We start from the raw sequence: 20,000 nt of genomic DNA on the forward strand, positions 1-20,000 counted from the left end.
ATAAATAATGTGTATATATATATATATATATATATATATATATATATATATATATATATATATATATATATATATATATATATATATATATATATATATATATATATATATATAACTTGATGCTGTCAACACATTTGTAATTGAAATGAGTGATTAACAACTGCTTTCAGGTTCATTATCCATTTGAGAACAAACGAGACTTTGAAGACTGTTTCCCTGCTGACTTCATTGCTGAGGGTATTGACCAAACTAGAGGCTGGTTCTACACACTCCTTGTGATCTCAACTGCTCTGTTTGGTAAACCGCCATTCAAGAACTTGATTTGCAATGGTCTTGTTTTGGCTGAAGATGGACAGAAGATGAGCAAGAGAAAGAAGAACTACCCTGACCCAATGTACATGGTGGACAAGTATGGTGCTGATTCCCTGCGACTGTACCTCACTAACAGGTGTGTTATTGATGGAATGATTGTTTTTCTTTAGATTTATAAACTGTTTGGTTTCAAGTGACTTTAGAATTAGTGGTCTTTGTATTGCTTTTGTGGCTCTTTGGTAACACCTATGATTTTCCTTTTCATTTTAGCCCAGCTGTAAGAGGTGAAAATTTACGTTTCAAAGAGGGGGATGTATTGAATCTGCTGAAGGAAGTCTTCATCCCATGGCTCAATGCCTACCGCTTCTTTGTTCAGCAGGTTGAAAGGTATTTTTTCCCCAACTTTGTTTATTACACTTTTTTTCTTCATGAAATTTGTGGTTACTTTTATTCAATATACATATATTATATCTGCAGCCTCTCTATAAGTTAAATGGTGCTTAGTACAGGAAATAACAGAATTTTAATTTTTCTTTAAAAGGTATGAAAAAGAAGAAGGAGCGCAGTTCCAGTTCGAGGAAAGTGTCATGGGCAAGTCGACCAATGTGATGGACAGGTGGATTCTGTCCTTCACACAGTCACTCCTTGCCTTTGTGCACAAGGAGATGGAAGCTTACCGTCTCTACACTGTAACGCCACGCCTCGTGAAGTTTGTAGATAACCTCACCAACTGGTATGTGAGATTTAACAGGAAGAGACTTAAGGGGGAGACTGGAAAGGAAGATTGTCTGAGAGCTTTAGAGACTTTGTACTCTGTGCTTTTCTGTATGGTGCGGGTGATGGCACCCTTCACTCCATTCATCACCGAGACCATGTACCAGAACCTGAGACGGGTGCTCAAACCTGGAACCCTTGGGCAGGTCAGTGGCAGGGAGAGCTTCACTGTTGTGGAGCATTTTCTTTATTGTAATTTTTTCTTTTTCTTTTCTTTTGGGTGATTTTTTCATTAAATATACATTTTCTGAAAGTTTGTAGTCTACACAATTTGACTTGATCAAAAAAAAATCTTTGCCATAATGCTCTTACAAGTGTATCTTGAATGGTTGCAAAGATCTAGGTAAAATGACATAGACAGTTGATGTCAAAAGCTTGATGAATGGTTCTACAAGCTTTTAGCTGAAAGGAATGTTTACAATTTTCATACTTTTTAAAAAATTTTAATTTTATTTATTTATTTTTTTTTTTTTATTTATTTATTTTTTTTTTTCAGGGTGATACTAGTTCAGTCCACTACCTCATGGTACCCCAACCAATGAAGAAACTTATTTGCCCTGAGATTGAGACCTGTGTAGGCATTCTGCAGAATGTTGTTGAATTGGGTCGATACATCCGAGACAAGGTGAACAACCCCATGAAATATCCCTTGCCTGAAGTGGTTGTCATCCACAAGGACCAGCAGATTCTTGATGATGTCTTGAGACTTGAAAAGTACATTAAGGAAGAGCTTAATGTTAAAACTGTGACAACATCAACTGACAAACAGAAGTATGGAGTTGCTCTGAGAGCTGACATGAACTTCAAGTTGCTGGGTGCAAGACTGAAAGGAGATGTGAAGAAAGTGCAGCAGAAGGTAGCAGAACTGACAGATGTGGAGATCCAGGAAATGCTTCAGGCAGGATCCATCAATATTCTAGGTCACACCATTGATGCCAGTGAGCTTAATGTCAAGTACAGTTTTAGTGGTGAGAAAGCAGAGGAATTATCTTCGAAATATGAGGCTCATGCTGATGCTAATGTCCTCATCTTGTTAGACATTACTCCATCTCAGGACATGTTGGATGAAGGTATGGCACGAGAGGTTATTAACAGAATGCAGAAATTAAGAAAAAAGGCAAATTTAGTACCAACTGATGAAGTAACTGTGTGGTATGAAGTAAAGGATGGTGACCTGGCTCGTATCATCACTTCCTTTACTGAATATATTGAGACTGCTACAAAGACACCATGCAAACCTTTGTCAGAGAAGAATAGTACTGATGTTATTATCGAGGAGGTTGCAGATGTGAAGAAAACAGATTTGAAGTTGGTAATCACCAGAGGTTTCTGTGCTGGTTGGGCCATGACAGCTTCCACAGTGGAGAGTGAAGTTCCAGCAGCTCAGGGAGGATTAACCTGTCCCTGGGTCAATATCATCCTTGATGGCACACCAAGATTTGCTAATAACAGCTGCAGTGCAACATTGCTACTTGAAAATCCACAGAATTCTCCAGTTGTCAAGTCTTGCAAGGATATTCTTCTTGAAGCACAAAACATCTTCGGCTTCCCTCTTAAGCATGCCAAATTGCATATTGAGAGAAAACAGATTGACTTGGAGAAAACTTCTGTCAAAAACCTTGTTGGCAAAACTATTGTTGTGACTTCTGCTCCTAACAAAGTCCCAGTTGGAACATCAGCAGTCAAGCCATACAGCAGGTCAGTTGCTTTTGAGTATATTCCACTATTTTGATAGTGCATGATATATATTCATAGATACAGATAGAGAAGGGTAAAAATGCTGATTAAATTCAGGATTTGTTCCAGATCTTAATCAATGTTTTGTATTTCAGATTTGTTAATGTTGAAGGAAATGGAAAGAAGGCATCTGTACTCCTAGAAAACCCCTGTGGGGATGGCATCATGACAGTGCCAATCTTTGTCAAATTTGTAATGAATGTTTTGGGTTTGAAGTCAAAACCTCGCCTCTTCACTGATCCCGAGAAGAAGAAGGAACTGCAACTTAATGGCACTAGTTTAACAAAGCTTCAAGGGTCCACAGTTTATGTTTGAGTGTTTGGTAGGGTTCACGTTGTTGTTGAAAGGACCTTTTGTTGATGAATTTGCTTAAAATTATGATTATTACTAAGGATTTCATCCAAAGACTAGAGCTTCATACTTTTTTTCTCCATAATTTATAGCTGATATCAGTGAAAGAAAATATCACACCAGGTGGATAACAGTGAAATAGCACAAGTAATAAATATTAAAAGAAGTAGATGTGTGATATTCATTAATGTCCAGTGTGAGCATTTGTGATAAGTACTTGTTCATAAAATACAAATGTAAATGTTTTGCACTGTAGATTCATACAGTTTATTTGTTGAAAATTTTGAACATTCATTAATGAATATTAGGAAACCAAATCATGTTCTAATATGTGCTGTTTGTCATTCAAAACTTTGTCATCAAAAAAGGCCACTCTTGACCAGTGTTTTCTTAAAAGAACCTTCAGTGTAGACATAAAGATATTTTTTATAGATTGCATAAAAAAACACCAAGATTACCATTTATTCATATTTGAACTATTCCAAGAATTTATGGAACAGTTAAAGTAAGCTGTATATATATAATAAATGTGTAAAGTGTCCTATTTGCCATACACTAAAAACTAACTTAAATAGTTACCCTCCTAAATAAATGACTGCTTTATCTGAATATGCATCAATTTGCAGGCTTCCAGTTCTTTTTCATATTTTAAAGTTTGGTTGCTAGTGGTTTAGTGGTTTTCTGAGCAGAAAATAGCTGGTGATGTGGTAAATATTTTTATCATGGAAAATATATAACTATTTTTTATACAACATGAAATATTTATTTGTATAAAATATGCAGATTTATGTAATTAAATTTTTGGGGTAATTAAACCTTTAAATGGCAACTAATTCACTACCTCTGCCATGTTGATATCAACCTAGTCCTTGGATTCTTGTTAGAGGTTCATGCTGAGAGTATATTTATATATATCATCATCGCCATTATAACTTACTTTTATTTGTCGATAGTTAACATCTTGTGGACTGATGTGCTTATTGCTTTTACTTGCTTGGTTATGCTACAGTTAGTTGGTGCATAGAGAGTAGGAATTGGCACCAGTGACCAAAAACAAATCGGGCTGTTTGCTCACCTGTTTTACGTGACAAAGAGTTTTTCTGCATAAATGAGCAGTGTTAATCTGTCTAAATATACTGGACAAGAGCTCAGTGGGGCTCTGACAGTACAATAAAATGGTGTGCAATAAGAAGGATCATGAGTATAACACTGTTTAGCATAGAAATTGCAAAGGACTTTTTTTTTTCTTCTTTCTTTCTCACAAATGGTGTAGAGATCAGTTAACATTTTGAAATGTCCTGATATTACACAACCTGATAGGAATATCCATGGTATTCCATAACTACTACAGTCAAACTCCGAGTAGCAAACAACATAGCCCAGGGGTCCACATATAAGTCATGTCTAGCATTACATATTAAGTCCCTGATAAATTGGCTTAAGTTTCAACTTAGTTCTGAAATGGATAGCAAAATATCTACAGGCAGCCTACTTGCTTGTGTATGCAGACACTTTTGCTGTGTGGACAGGTCTTGAAGCACTGCTTTATCATGTAGACAGGTCTTAAAGATGCAGAATTCATACAAGAGTTTCTTACTTAAAGAAATTATTTAGGATTTTTGCTCTCTGAAATGGTTTTGAAGTATTTGTATATCGACAAGCACTAGATATATGTAAAGAATATTCAGACTAGTACATTTTTTGTTTGAGAGAGAGAGGGCTGTATAGAGGTCTCATAAGTAGTCGTTGAAAAGCTGTGATATCCTGTATATAGGTACAATAGAGAACTTTGTTGGATATTGATGCTTCAGTTTAAGAAATCGGAACTTTTCACTTGACCCAGATTTGACTTCATATAAGAAAAATATAAATATGATAAATATAATACTATCAAACATGAGACCTGTTAAGTGATAAATAATACTGAGCAAATATTAGCGAAAATTCAAGTAAATAATACTAAAATATTTTACAACAGCATCCTTGAATAGTAATTATTGCTATTAATACTAATGAAAATATATGAAAAGGGGAGTATTTCCAGGACTTCAGCATTCGTTACATGGCCTGAATCCTGTACAAGTGTGATGGGAAACTTAATGATGAATACTAACACACAACAAATTATAATGATTTATACTTGCATTTACTACAAGGGTTAGAGGGAAATTAAAGATACGATGCATAATTTTTTTTTTGTATTTAAACACTATTAATAAAATATATGATAAAAAGGCACCATTTGTTTCTAGAAAAAATATCCTTTAAAATTAAATAAAAACATTTGTATCTATGTAATACATGTCACTAAAAGTTGTAAACACCCCAACAACAGTTTCACAGCTGTACACAGGGTATGTTTCTCCAAATCAATTAACTTATATTCCAATGAAGTTAATTATTGGTAATTCAGTTTTCCTAAATGTGAAGATACACTTGATTGCTGCTTGCACTGTAATGGGCTAATTCATCCCCTCTTAAAGACAAAATTTCTGAATCCAATTTTGGTCCAGATTTAGCCTGAAAATAAAAGAAGGCACAATAAATACCTTTCTGCTAGTAAAGTATCAAAATATTTAACTAGAAACGTACTCAAATTGCTTTATCTGTAGTTATTATTTCAAGCAATTACTTTGTGTTCTGAAATAAATCAACTATGACAAATAAAAAATCTACCTATACTTAGTAACATTAGTTAAAACAACCAAACTGAGGGTGAAAGTAACAAAAAAAAAAAAATTTTTTTTTTTTTTTACCTTGCCCATTGCACATCTTTGCCATGAACTGTGATTGCAATGTCCACATGGATTTCTTGGAAGCTTGTCCAGGGATGATGTTCTTCTTTTACAATTTTTGCATTCAAAGAATCTCTTCTTAGCCTTCACAGTCTTCAGGGGGTGGTTCTCTTCTCGACACATGTCTGAGGCTGACTGGGCCATGTATTTACACTGAAACGATATTGAAGGTACTTTATGTATAACATGGATGATTTTTAATTCATTTACAATGGCATGATTTCGTATTACGTCAAGCCAGACTCTCTCGCCTTGGGTTAATGTTACATCAAGTAATGCGATTAATTTGCCTGGGCTGTGGTCATTAAGGAGTAAGAGCCCCTGAAAAGTAGGCTTAAAGCCTCTTTTAAGCCTCATTATATAAGAATATTTTGTGCTACTGCCAAGAGCATAGAAAGGAGGGTAATTTTGTTTCCTATACTTCTGATTTTCCCTTCCCTTCCCTGATGTGCAGTTCCCTCTGACACCAAGGGCTCCCATTGTGAATGGGTTAATGTGCTGATAACCATCCAGCACCATATATATGAACTAGTACATATATTGGTTCTATCTATTGCTCATATGAAAAAATGCTTAATACAAATTTTATGATCATTAATTATTAATGAAATTGTACTTAAAATGATGTTAGTTTATGTATAATCTATTATTCTATTCAGTCCTTCATGCATCAAATATGTATGCCCTACAAAGTCAAACTGTATCTTCAACAATAGGATAGAAGCTTAAAAATATAATCAATCCTGTTATAATGCCAACTATTTGCTCCCATACCATGGTAAGGAAAGCAGAGGCTACAAAGTTTCCACTGCAAGGAAATTTATAAAAATTGTTTACCTTCAGACACACGTAAGCTGTTGTTGGCATTTCCATGATGGAGGCCATCTTATCTTCAAGCATCTCTTTCTTTTCCAAGTTCTTGTAATATTTCTCTACAGCTTCATCCTCTACTGCCTACAAACAGTAAGAAAACATGAGATGAGACCTAATAGCCAAAGTAAACATATAAACACATGAGTCAAATATACTTTCAAATTTTCAAAACAAACCAAGGAAGCCAAAGACTGAAATCATAGGCTGAATGAAAATAGACTTACATTTATAAGATTGGTGTGTCTCGACTTCTGCTCAAGCATGGCCTTATACTTATCAGAGTTAACATCAATGGATCCCAGTTTAGACCTTGAAGGTGAAGACACTGCTTCAGCTAACCTCGACCTTTTGCTGGGTTGTTCAACACCTGAAACATGTTATACAGAATTAATTATGTAAGCAACTACATTTGTTCTAAGATAGAAAAGAAAGAGAGAGAAGAATTAAATTATTATACTTTTATTCCAAACCAAACCATACATGGCTTAAAAACAAGTTCTCAAATTCCCATGTCCTTTATTGTAATATTTACTTATTTTTGAAGACATACTATTACCGTTATCTGTTCTTCTAAGGGAATGTATACAAAGGATATGAAGCCTTACTCTCTGAATCAGAAGAGGTATTCAGTCTCTTCCTCACTTTCTCCTGGAACTTTTGGTCTGAAGACTTTCTTGCATTTCTCTCCTCATTTCGGTTAGATGCCTCAATGCCTCCCTTCTTCTGCACCAAGGCTAATGCTCTTGCCTAAGTATGTACAATGAAGTGAGTAAATAAGGATTTCACAAGGCATATTCCTGTATTAATATGCCAGTACAGAAATAAGGCACCTGATACTCATACCAAATGTATGCTACAATGTAAACATGAACATATGAATGGTTTCCTTAGTTGATTAAACTAAAACCAGTCAAGAAGAAATAAAAATGTAACTAATGGATTAACCATAACACATTACAATAGAAATAAATAGAATATAAAATGGTAACACTAAAAATATGTTATCTTGCAATCTAAGCACTAACCACATTTCACAGAATCTTACCTTGGCAGGATCTAGTCTTCTTGGAGGAGATGTGAAGTCGAGCTCCACTTCCTCTCCTGGCTGAAGCCCTCGGCCTAGCATGGGAGAGGATGGACCTGGGAAGGCCGAGAGCTTTGGTCTTCCTGTTGAGGGTGATGATTGCTGGCTCAATGTACTCCTGGCTGATGGCAATGACTCCTGACTCAGCCCTTGTTTCTGTAATACATAATATGATATTCAGTTCCAGGAAAACTGTATCATTCTCAGATGGACTCATGTTAGCAAGCATGATACACACTTAACATATAGCCTAAGAAAAACCTAAGTCAAAGTTGAACAAAAATTATGGTTTTCCTTACCTGTCTCTTTAATGATTGCATCTGCTTATGCTGCATAGCAAGTAGTTCCTTGGCTGAGACACTACGAATTTCACCCGTTTCTACTTTTTGTTGTGTATTTTTCTTTGCCATGTGGCACAAAAGGTTGCGTGCACCTGGTGTTGGTGCTAGAAGCATTTCACTCCTGTAAATTATTACACATTAATATCTAAAGTACTTGTAGCCAACTTTTGTTTCATCAAAAACTATTTTTTCCTAATGAAAATCTCATTTATGTAACTTATCAACAGACCAGTACTTACAGACTTTCATTCTTCTTGGCAACATTTTGAACTGCACTGATTTCTTCATCGCTCATATGTTTCAGAACAAATGACTTCTTCTTGTCTTCTTCTTTCAGCTCATTTGTCTTCAGCTTTAATTTGAGAGAGTTTAGAGTCGCTAAATCCTTGGCTCGATTTGCTCTTGCCTGTTTCGGTGCTGTTCCTGGAGCCGGAGAAGAGTACAACTGCCCACCATAGAAAACCTGTAAAGATGCATACACCATATAAGGATTCATCATCATCAATAACAGAAGTAGCAGAAAATCTTGTAAAGCTAACACATAAAATTATTTTGTTGCGTATTATTTTGTTTTGTTCCTATCTGAGTGATTAAATTTAAAGAAAGTCTTAGTGTGTAAACACAACTCCCACTTGTGAAATGGTCTCACAATCACTGCAAGTTGACTTTAAAACATACTTTCTATACGCAAAATGATTTTATTATCATGAAAGTGCTTGAATTTAATGAAAACTGTAAAAAACACACATTCTACTATCTTAAACAATTAAATTGGCAAAAACTTATATCACTTTCTATCTGAATCTTCATAATCCTTTGTTGGACTAGTCTTATACTCACCTGATCTTTGCCAAGGATCTTTTCTTGTAATCTGGCTCTTGGATCTACTCTAGTGAAGGATGACTGAATGTCTGCACGCCTGGATGATGTTTTCTGATACTCCCTTTGAATGTGAAACATGCAGAATTCACATGAAGCCTTGTTTACAAAATTTCTGCACTGGGAATTCTGTTTTGTTCTGTAAAAATAAATAACATAAAAGGTAAATTATAATTTCTATATATTAAGGATCTACATCTATGTTCAATGTATTGACCTGAGTCTGTTATGTCATATTTACATAACAATTTCTAATAAAGTCAAAGAATCTCAGTACAGACCTGCCTTTGCACCATCCCAGATCCTTAGAAGAACCCATAATCATTGCCTTATTGTGATCATAAATAGATAGAGTAAGTAAATCTGTGCACTTGTCACCTTGTCTGAAACAAAATAAAACAATATTATCAATATGTTATAAAACTCAAATGAGGGAATGCTTTTAAGAGAGACCAATGCCATGCACTTTTGATGAACTTGTTAAAATGTTAATGAAACATAGATAAACAAAAATAAATATTTGAAAATAGAAATTTTGTGTCAAATAACATTTGTCATACATAAAAGCAGAGGACAACCCATAATGCCATAACTGTTCACACTTTACCTGTCTTTCATAATCTGAGGATTCAGAAGTCCCACCACAGTTCCAACACTGCTTTTCCATAATTGCTTGTGAGCCCCAGAGAATAGGAATAAGCCCACAGTCTTTGTACAGTCAGTAAGATCACTCAATTTCCATATGGAGTATTGTGACCCCTGAAATAGAACACACACATATATATTTTCTTTATAGAAAACAAGAGGTTTACAAAGTTTCAGTAATTCAATTTCACCATCTGAAACTACAATTGTACCCCAAAGTCTTAATGAAGTCAGGTCTCTGTTGATCAAAATGTTAATAAAAAAAATTGATGGTCTTTTAAATCAGTCATACGCATACATTTACCTTCTGTGATGTTTTGGTTTGGCTTTTTGATACAAGAACTCCAATGGTAACCCAATCGCCTTCAATCTCTCCCCCTCTCAAATGCAGGTTGATGGTGCACATGCGAACCATCTTTCGACCTTCCATTCTCTCAGCCATCACATTTCCTGATACCAAGGGGTTGCTGAAAATGATGAATACCTTATAATGATTACTGTTCTCTATAATCTTGATAATATAAGATATGCCATTGATAAGAAAATCATCAAATCACTCAGCAATATCTTTTCTTTCTTCTAATTAAATGAATATTTGCATGAAGTCTGATACTGCATGTATCAAAAGGCTTGATTCTCATACATGAGGTCATTCAATATGTTTCGAGCTAATGTAATCATAAGATATAAACAACTGCAGGATGTGGTAACCATATGATAACACTTACACAATCCTGATCCCAGAAAACCTGTCAACAGAAACGTTCTTTTCACTTTCAGGGGTTGGCGTACCACCACTCTTCAAGGACACAAGTGACCCACTGAGATCCTTCCACCCCGGGTTCTTTGCAGGTGGACTCTTCATCTTATTCAAGACTTCCTGCTTTCGTGTGTCTGGTGGCCTCTCATCTGAGGCGTGTGCAATGCGTTTCTTGATTTCTCGACCATAGTCATTCAGCTGCTGCTCAAAGGGATTTCTGTTGTCATCTTCATCTTCGGAATCGGTTTCACCACCGTGCAATAAACTCTTCCTCTTGAGTCCTTGGTACAGTTTTGCCTCCTCTTTGTCTGATAGAGTCCTCACAACCTGGCTGCGTTCTTGAGTTACATTGGTTAACTTTGTGAATCTTCTGGTACCTGAGTCTTCGCCTTTGTGATCAAATTTCTTCTTCTTGGCAAGTTGTTCCCTCAAGAGATTCATACGTTCCTCCATCTGCTTCAGCTCTGCTTCCAATGGATCAAAGTCTTTAGCCTTTTCTGAACTAGCTGTTCCACCCTTGGAAAATTTGGAGCCAGAAAATGCAGCACCAAATCCTGACTTTGATTTTTGGGGAGGGGCTTTGGCCTCATCCTCGTCATCAGACATGACTAAACCCAATTCCGCCATACTGGTGTTTTTGGGAGAATCTGCACTGGCACTGGGTTGTGTCATGGAGGTGTTTGATGTCCCTGGGAGGTCACCATCATCATCTAGAAGTCCAGCAAGAGCATCCAAGTCCCCCTTCTTATCCTGTGGAGTCATGTCATCATCGTCCAACATGGCGGCAAGTGAATCCAAATCATATTCTGGAAATATTAACATGACATTAATGCACTTACAGTTACTACTCCCATGCCCAAGTTACGGTTGTAGGGTAAATCATAGTTTCAAAGTTACATTTCCCTTATTTACCTTTTGTGTCCTTAGATATCAAGCAATTTTTATCCTTCAGAGGCTGCCTTACCATCTTATTAACAAAATAAGCAGAACACATAGACTTTGGTATCTTTTTAAAATAGGATTACAAGAAGCAATGCCGTGGTCTCCAAGCTTACGATTACAACAAAAACCAAGATTGGATTGAATACCTAATACATATAAAAATTCCTACAGAGGCGTACAAGCACCATTATGTCAAGATATTCATGGTGGTGATGATTTCATAGACTAGGCTAATTTAGCACAGATTTTCAAATTTTGATGAGGCATTGTAACTTCAGGTTCTTACTGTGGATTATCTTTTATATCTAATAGTACTGTTTGTGAGTTCTTTATACCCCAGACTTTCATTTTACTCATTCCTTGAAGTTCTTTTCAGGTCATCCACACTAGATTCATATTTAGCATTTCTCTTGCTTTGAAAGGAACTAGAATGTTAAAGATAAAGTTTACTCATATAATTCTAGCAAAACCATTTTGTTCGGGTTCCATCACTTTTACCTAGCACGTTCCCAAATCTTTCCCGCGAAATCAAATAAAGAACTAGCTTAGCTTTTATCGAAGCGAAATCCCCTCTACACCTGTGAATAGACACTAATCTTCCTTTTGGATCTTAAGCAAGTTAATTATGAATATGCATCCCGTAGCCCCGTCAGGAAGTCTTCGTGCGAAAAGCCATTCGCACTGTTTTCGGAATAGTATCCATAAAATAAGCCATAGGAACCTTTCGGCCACAAATAAGACAATACCGCAGTCGAGAGACCTTACCTCCTTCAGAATCGGCCATTTTCAAAACAATCACAAGTTTAGAACTCTAGATAATTCAATAAATATCGGGGATTGTTACTCCGCCGCGGGTTCTCGCCACGACCTCCCGATGTTTACATTTAACGCGGGAAATCCGTCCGTTTTCTCTCGTTTTCGTGTCATAGAAAGCGGGAAGCTTTTCCGTTCTCTGTGGATTATTTCTGTTACAGAAAGTGGGAAACTGGTAGTAAGTTTGATATTGTTAATAAAAGCTTCATAAAAATAGATATTTCATAATTACATAGAAAATACGCATCATAAAGTATTCTAATTTTTATGGTAAGATAGAAAACTTAATTGTAAAGCTTTTGTTATTTTTCTATATAATTTTGTTGATCTTTAAATTACGCAAACATTACTGGAACAATCCAATGTTTACATCTTGCCAATCAAAGGACATTTATCAGCACCTTCCATTTCAGTGTCGTATGTGATATCAGTGGAACATTATCTAGCTCTTTGTTCTACGCATGTGGACATGACTTTGGAGGATCCATTTTTTGTGGTTAAAGAGTAAGTAAAAATATATTTGTTTTCTTGAGAACAAGGGAAGCCCCGAGTGACCTGAGACCCAGAAGGAAATGCTTGGACCTTCAGAAGAAATTTTGTTCTTGCGTTCTCATGCGCTATGATTTGGCACGTGAATTATTTTAAGAATAAATTTTGAGAGAGTTTTTGTAGTAATTTTCTTAGATTGAAGGTTTGTTGCGGACCTGATGATTAAATAGGTGAAATTCCAGGCACATGACAGTTGAAAGATACTCATGTGACACTTTCTTATCTTATCTGCACATATTTGATTTGCTATTTAGGAATAATAGTTATCTTTCTGATTGATTTTTATTTCTCGAAGTATGAACAGGAAATATATGTTACACCTTGTTATGAGCTTAAAAAGAAATGACAAAAGGGTGTGTTGCAAAGTACTTGCATTCACTTTTAGTAATGACAATGCAATTCTCACAATATTTATTTTCAGAGTTAATCACTGATTATTACCAACTCTACTACACTTTTTTCATAGATGACAAAGGCAATATTATTAGGTGAAGAACTGAAAAGGTATCTTTTTGACATGCAGGCTAGCAGTGAACTCAAATTGCTGTTTGAGTGGCATACCCTTTGCGTCATGTGCATACAAGTGTTATAATGTACAAATGACAGTAATGCATGATATTCCTCCATTATTTTTTTTTAACTAAGGTTCTGTTGTAATTCAATTCACTTCCTCGTTAGTAGATGCAGTAGAAAAGAAAAGAAATGAAAGGTATCTTACATGCTAAAAATCATATACCTATTATAATCACCTTGCCATCAGATTCCCTCAAGTGGTTCCTCATGTTAAATTATGGGGAGAAAAAAAGGAAATATACTCCTGCAAGAATATATTGAAAGTTTCTTGATGGATATATTAATATTTTGATATTATAGTAACTGGTTTTATCTAAGAAAACATTTTCTTATTAATTTAATTTTTTTTTTTATCATTTTAAAAATTAAGAGAGTAAGCCACTTCAGATAAACATTTTGGCATCGGGATCATGCAGTGGGTTGAGGAAGAGGATGTGCTTGTGGGGGTGTAAGTAGAGGAGAGGGTGTAGGATGGTGTGTGTCTCTGTGTATGAATGTGTGAATGTATCTGGAACACAAACTGTAGTTACTATCATAGTTGTTATTGTTGTTGTTATTGCTATTATTATTATTATTATTATTATTATTACTATATTATTATTATTTTTGCCATTATCATTATCATCATATGATCTTTGTTACTATTGTAAATTATAGTACAATAACACTAACACTAATAACAATTTACTATGTGTTATTATTACTATTATCATTATTATTATTCTTTTGTTGTTATAGTTATTAATACTATTAATTTTTTGTGTTATTTTTTATTATTACAATCATTGTTATAATCTTTTTATTATTTTTATTATTATTATTATAATTATTGATTTTCATTCTTAGTGTTATTGCTATTATTCTTGTGGTTACCTTTATTATTTTTATCATCATGATCGTCAACATCCTCATCGTTATCATCATTGAAAGTGGTAAATAATCACCAATTATCGCCCTGAGTATCATCTTCATCTTCATCCTATGCATTATTATCAATGGTGTTGCTTATGCTTATGCTTATCAATGGTATTCTTATGCTGATTATATTCAATATTCTTATTATGATTTTTTTTATGATTATTATTATTGTTGGTGGTGCTGCTGCTGTTATAGCTGTAGGTTTTTATTTTTACTTTTGCTACTATTATTATTATCATTACTATTGTTTTTGTTATTATTGCAATCATCATCATTATCATTATCATTATCATCATCATCATTTTAGTTATTAATATCATTACATCATTCTTTGTACTTATTATCATTATTGGTGTTATTATTACTATTATTATTATTATCATTATTATTACTGTCATTATTATTATTATTATCATTATTATTATTATTATTATTACCATTGTTGTTAATACCATTATAGTTAATACCATTATTATTATTACCATTATTATTATTATTACCATTATTATTATTATCATCATTATTGTTATCATTACCAATATTATTATCATCATCATTATTATCTTTATTATTATTACCTATTATCTTTATTATTATTACCTTTATTATTATTACCATTATTATTAATATAATAATTATTATTATCATTATTATTACTACCATTATTATTATTACTATTATTAGTATTATAAACAAGACAGTATTATCACTGTTACCATTATGAACCATATTGCTGGCATATAAAAGAAAGATTATGATGCACATTTGATGTCAGAAGATAAGGTCATTAGCATACATATCAAGAGCATAGTTTACATAAGCTTGTTTTATTTTCTTTGCAAATTTAACTTCAGTGTTTTTTTTCTTTGGTTGCAAGTGAGTGACGTTAGTGATATTAAAACGTAGGGGTAGGAGGTCATCAGACTTTCATGATGTGTATGTAAATCAGCTGCAGGATTCAGTTTAGTTGTAGTTCATGTTGTATAAACTGGCTTCTTCATCATTGTCATTTTTCACATTTTCATTTGCATTATCATTTTCATCCTCTATAGCATTATCATTTTCATCCTCACTATCATTATCATTTTCATCCTCACTATCATTATCATCATCTTCACCATCATTATCATTTTCGTCATCTTGGCCATTATTATCATCTTCCTCATTATCATCTCTGCCATCGTCACCGGCGTCGAATTCATCTCATTAACCATCTCCATAATTAGTGTTATTTATATCTGATGTTATTTACACTGGAGTAGAGGTCAGATGATAGCGCACGCAGCGACGGCACCAAGACTTCAGAAGAAATTGCATACATTCCAATGCTCTTAATGTTTGTTTACTTAGAGTTTGATGCGTGTGTGAGCAGACTGTGTTACATCTTAACTTGCATATTCTACTTGGTGGTTATTAAGAGCAGTGCCAGTCCAGCCATGTGCAATGCTTTACTGCAAGACGTTGAGAAATACACTTTTCGTTGTGAATATTAAATGAGGAAATGTGCTCTGGGTTTATTTGTTTGGTAGGGGGTAGGTTTGTCACGTACTGTGTCTTGAGGAGAGAAAAAATGATTTTAAATTTCTCAAACGAATGAAAAACGAGATATGAAGTACTGCTCTGCATGGCATTAAAGTGAGGTATTGATTTGCTTTTAACTTTTGATTTAACTTGACATTATGGAGGCAGCGTTCGGTAAAGGATAAAGTGACGCAGTTACTAAATATAGCATAGGGCATGGTCATTTTATGCCGGTGGAAATAGTCGTCGAGTTTTTATTTTGAGTGGCGTCTCACCTCCTGTCCTCCGCGCCGGCGGACAGGCAGCGAGGATAATCAAAGTGCGGGGCTTTACGAGGCCTCTGCTGCTGCTGGTGTGTAGAGGGCTGTTGTGTGTCTGTTTCTTCCCTTCGTTCATTCGATGTTACATCTATCTCATTCGCCATCGGAAAATAGACACGCACGATGCTCTTCGTGTGAATATGTCAGGAGAAAAATGGTCGATAGCCGCGTCTCCTTTGGAGAGGCGCACCGTCACCAGCGATCAAAAGGCAGTGCACACACACACAAAGGAACCCCTTTTCGGAGGCCATTTGCTGTGCCAACTCTCCCACAGTAGCTTGGATCTTGACGTCTGGCGAAGAAGCAGCCTTTGTCTCGTCTGCATGTTCTTTATCTTCATTTATTTGTTCATTTGCCTTTATGCGCTTCATTCCTTACGGTTTCCGAGGCTCTTCAGCGAGTCCAGATTCGCTTGAGAATCTTAAAATGGAAGTTATTTAGTATTTACAACCAAGGTGCGTCCTGTTGCTAATCTAACCGCAACACAAGGCTAGTGGCAGTGATAAATAGCGAGGGTATATGGCAGTTAAAGATAGTTTCAAGCAGCAGATGACCTTGAAGACAGAACTTGAGGACTCATGTGCACGAGAGCGTAACCCGGAATTTGTGCCATCGATGTCCTGAGGGCATAAATCCGGATTTAGTTTTGGGTACAGTTGTCTGCATGCGTCTGCTTTTCTCGACGGGTCAGAATGCATGCAAAAAAGTCAAAGAAAAACATGGCATCTACGCCCGCATGACAGCTCCGAGAGGAAGGGTTGAAGACCTCGATATTACCCGTGGGCAAGTCTCCAGGGTCACTTGAGATGCAAGCAGAGCACGCACATACCGCACTCACAGCGCCTCATACGTGCCAGCGCTTCCGCACGCCCGCTGAGCTCCGTGGGAACCCGGCTTTCCGAGTTTGTTTATTTTTACTTTTTGAGACAGGCACTTTAACTTGCTTGGGATACATGTATATACCCATGCATGTATGTGTTGATGTATGCATGTATAAACATACATACATGCATACATACATACATACATACATACTTATATACACACATACATATATACATACATTCGCAAAAGCATACATATACAAAAACACAAGGACTGTAACGTGCACACACATAAAGTGAAACATGACCACAATAGAAAGATAATAAAACGTGACATTTTGAACTCGTGAAGCGTTCCTTCTCGGGCATAAATCCCACCCCCACACGTACATGTACGTACACATACATACCCTCACAAATGTGATATAGATATAGATACGTAATGACTGTATCATGTAATGAATATATATATCCTTACACAAACCAAAAATGCATAAAAAACTTCAATCATGTATTGCAAACTATTCGTTAGTATACATTCATGCTCACATACAAAGGAACTCACACGCATGCATACACAAAATACACAATATGTAAATTACCGCGTATGTGCACATGGCAGTGAGCGTTCTTGTATACATGTACATGATATCGAGTGACACTTGCGTGCCATGTTCTGTGAAGTGGACGAGAGACCAGCATGATAGCACGCGAATCTCTGGTGGGGTGGGGGTGGAGGGGACGCCCACGCTGGTGCCCAAGGGAGGGGGGTCGCTGGGGGGAAGGGGGGGAGGGACGCCCACGCTGGTGCGCAAGGGAGGAGGGTCTCGGGGGGGGAGGGGGGGGGAGCAGGGTAAATGTCCAGACACAAGCCAAGGGTGACCCAGGGGAGGTGGAGGGGGAGAGAGGGGGGGGGTTCTCTCGACCCATCATACCAGACTTGTTCCTAAGGTCAGGGGGAGGTTCTGCGTCTTTGTCTTCTTCTTGTGTTCGTATTTCGTCCAGATTTTGTGCATTTTGTTTCGTTTTTCGTGTCTCATTTTTTCGTATCTCAGTTGATTGTATTGTATCTTTGTTGATTTTCCCAATTGTTGTTTTTGTTATTCTCCTTTCTTTTCTTTTTTCTTCTCCTCCTGCTTCCTCTTCTTCCCTCTTTCTCCTGCCCCTCCTCCTCCTCCTTCTCGCCTTTCTTTTTCTTCTCCTGCTTCCTTTTCTTCCCTCCTCCTGCCCATTCTTCTTCTTCTTTTTCTTTTTCTTCTTCTCCTCCTCCTCCACCCCCTCCCCCTCCTCCTCCTCCCCCTCCTCCCCCCTCCTCCTTCCTTTTCTTTTTCTCCTGATTCCTCTTCTTCCCTCTCTCTCCTGACCCTCCTCCTCCCTTTTCTTTTTCTTCTCCTATTTCCGCTTCTTCCCCTCTTTCCCCTGACCCTCCTCTTCCTTCTTTCTTTTCTTTCCCTTCTCCTCCTGCATCCTCTTCTTCCTTCTTTCTCCTGCCCCTTCTTCCCCCTTAATCGTCCTTCACCCCTCCCCCCCCCTTCTCCGTTGGGCGGGCGACACCAGTAACCCAATATGATTATATTTTGACCGCAGGGCATTCAACCTACGGAGGGGGGGGGGGGGCACGTCCAGAGAGAGACTGGACTTTGCTGACGTCATATTTGTCTCGAGGTGATATGGAGTCGTCACGTGTCTGAAGGCGATTTGGTGGCGTCAAATCTCACTTAGGGCGATTCTGATGATATGATTTATGTTTCGAGTCGGTTTGCTGATGTTATGTGACTTTTTAAGGTGCTGTCACACAAGCACTTTTTCCGTCAATTTTTTGACAATTTTCTGATTTTTTTCCATTTTTGAGCGAATTGTCGATTCTCCAGTCAGACGATAATGATCGTTTCCGTCCGAAAACCTTTCCGTCAACTTTTTCAGCCAAGTATAGTCAAATCAAGAGCTATATTCGAGAATGTTTGTATTTATGTTAAATAAAATTGTCAAAAAATTGACGGAAAAAGTGCTAGTGTGACACGGCCTTTAGAGCTGATTTGCTGAAGTCGTATATCTCTCGCCAATTTACCGATGTTATATATATATATATATATATATATATATATATATATATATATATATATATATATATATATATATATAATATGGTTTGCTGATGTCGCATCTCTCTCTGCCTGATTTGCTGACGTTCTATTGCTCTTAAGCTGATTTTCTTACGTCACATCTTAATCAAGTCAATTTGCTGACTTCATATATCTTATCTCAAACCGATTTGCCAACGCCATATCACTCTCCAGCCGATTTGTCGACGTTATGTCTCTCTCCAGCCGATTTTTCTGACGTCACGTCTATCTCAAACCTATTTGCTGGCGTTACACCTTTCTCGGTCCAATATGCTGACGTCATAATTCTTCTGAGCCGGTTTCCTTACGCTATGTCTCGTTCAAACCGATTTACTGGCGCTACGTCTCTCTCTCAAGCCATTTTGCTGATGTTGTGTGTCTCTCAAGCCGATTTGCTGACGTTCTATCTCTCTCAAGCCACCTTGCTGACGTCACACCTCCCTAAAGCCACTTTCCTGACGTCACACCTCCCTAAAGCCACTTTCCTGACGTCACACCTCCCTAAAGCCACTTTCCTGACGTCACACCTCCCTAAAGCCACTTTCCTGACGTCACACCTCCCTAAAGCCACTTTCCTGACGTCACACCTCCCTGAAGCCACTTTCCTGACGTCACACCTTCCTAAAGCCACTTTCCTGACGTCACACCTCCCTAAAGCCACTTTCCTGATGTCACACCTCCCTAAAGCCACTTTCCTGACGTCACACCTTCCTAAAGCCACTTTCCTGACGTCACACCTCCCTAAAGCCACTTTCCGGACGTCACACCTCCCTAAACCCACTTTCCTGACGTCATACCTCCCTAAAGCCACTTTCCTGACGTCATACCTCCCTAAACCCACTTTCCTGACGTCACACCTCCCTAAA

The 20,000-nt window shown here is 36.8% G+C and overlaps 3 protein-coding genes across 4 annotated transcripts in view; 2 read left to right on the top strand and 1 right to left on the bottom strand.

Moving 5' to 3' along the window:
- The window catches only part of IleRS (Isoleucyl-tRNA synthetase), an 8,719-nt gene extending 5,166 nt beyond the window's left edge, over positions 1-3,553 (top strand). Inside the window, exons 11-15 of the mRNA XM_027376566.2 lie at positions 171-448; positions 583-699; positions 854-1,232; positions 1,583-2,784; positions 2,919-3,553. Coding sequence (XP_027232367.2) covers positions 171-448; positions 583-699; positions 854-1,232; positions 1,583-2,784; positions 2,919-3,138 — 2,196 coding nt within the window. The 3' untranslated portion in view covers positions 3,139-3,553. The remainder of the gene's footprint in view (positions 1-170; positions 449-582; positions 700-853; positions 1,233-1,582; positions 2,785-2,918) is intronic.
- A 1,808-nt stretch (positions 3,554-5,361) lies between these two features.
- On the bottom strand, positions 5,362-12,413 carry Mcm10 (minichromosome maintenance 10 homolog). Its single transcript, XM_027376564.2, has 14 exons — positions 12,259-12,413; positions 10,520-11,357; positions 10,096-10,258; positions 9,754-9,905; positions 9,428-9,529; positions 9,108-9,285; positions 8,507-8,730; positions 8,226-8,388; positions 7,888-8,082; positions 7,448-7,589; positions 7,067-7,209; positions 6,807-6,923; positions 5,931-6,122; positions 5,362-5,694 (listed from the first exon to the last, which is right to left on the bottom strand). Exons 1-14 carry the CDS (start codon positions 12,275-12,277, stop codon positions 5,593-5,595), a joined length of 2,730 nt encoding a protein of 909 aa, XP_027232365.2. The 5' UTR covers positions 12,278-12,413; the 3' UTR covers positions 5,362-5,592.
- A 246-nt stretch (positions 12,414-12,659) lies between these two features.
- Positions 12,660-20,000, top strand: part of Syx6 (Syntaxin 6) — a 61,176-nt gene continuing 53,835 nt past the window's right edge. Inside the window, exon 1 of one of the 2 annotated variants that reach the window (XM_070134277.1) lies at positions 12,660-12,810. In XM_070134277.1, the coding sequence (XP_069990378.1) occupies positions 12,776-12,810 (35 nt within the window). In that variant the 5' untranslated portion in view covers positions 12,660-12,775. The remainder of the gene's footprint in view (positions 12,811-20,000) is intronic. The other variant, XM_070134278.1, reaches the window with a different exon arrangement.

Source organism: Penaeus vannamei, chromosome 19, assembly GCF_042767895.1.
Source record: "Penaeus vannamei isolate JL-2024 chromosome 19, ASM4276789v1, whole genome shotgun sequence".
Taxonomy (NCBI): domain Eukaryota; kingdom Metazoa; phylum Arthropoda; class Malacostraca; order Decapoda; family Penaeidae; genus Penaeus; species Penaeus vannamei.

Excerpts from the sequence above, each read along its gene's own strand:
- Mcm10 (XM_027376564.2), bottom strand. Across the intron at positions 8,389-8,506 it reads GCCAAGAAGAATGAAAGTCT|GAGTGAAATGCTTCTAGCAC; the intron begins GTAAGTACTGGT and ends AATAATTTACAG. Across the intron at positions 8,083-8,225 it reads TGCAATCATTAAAGAGACAG|AAACAAGGGCTGAGTCAGGA; the intron begins GTAAGGAAAACC and ends TATGTATTACAG.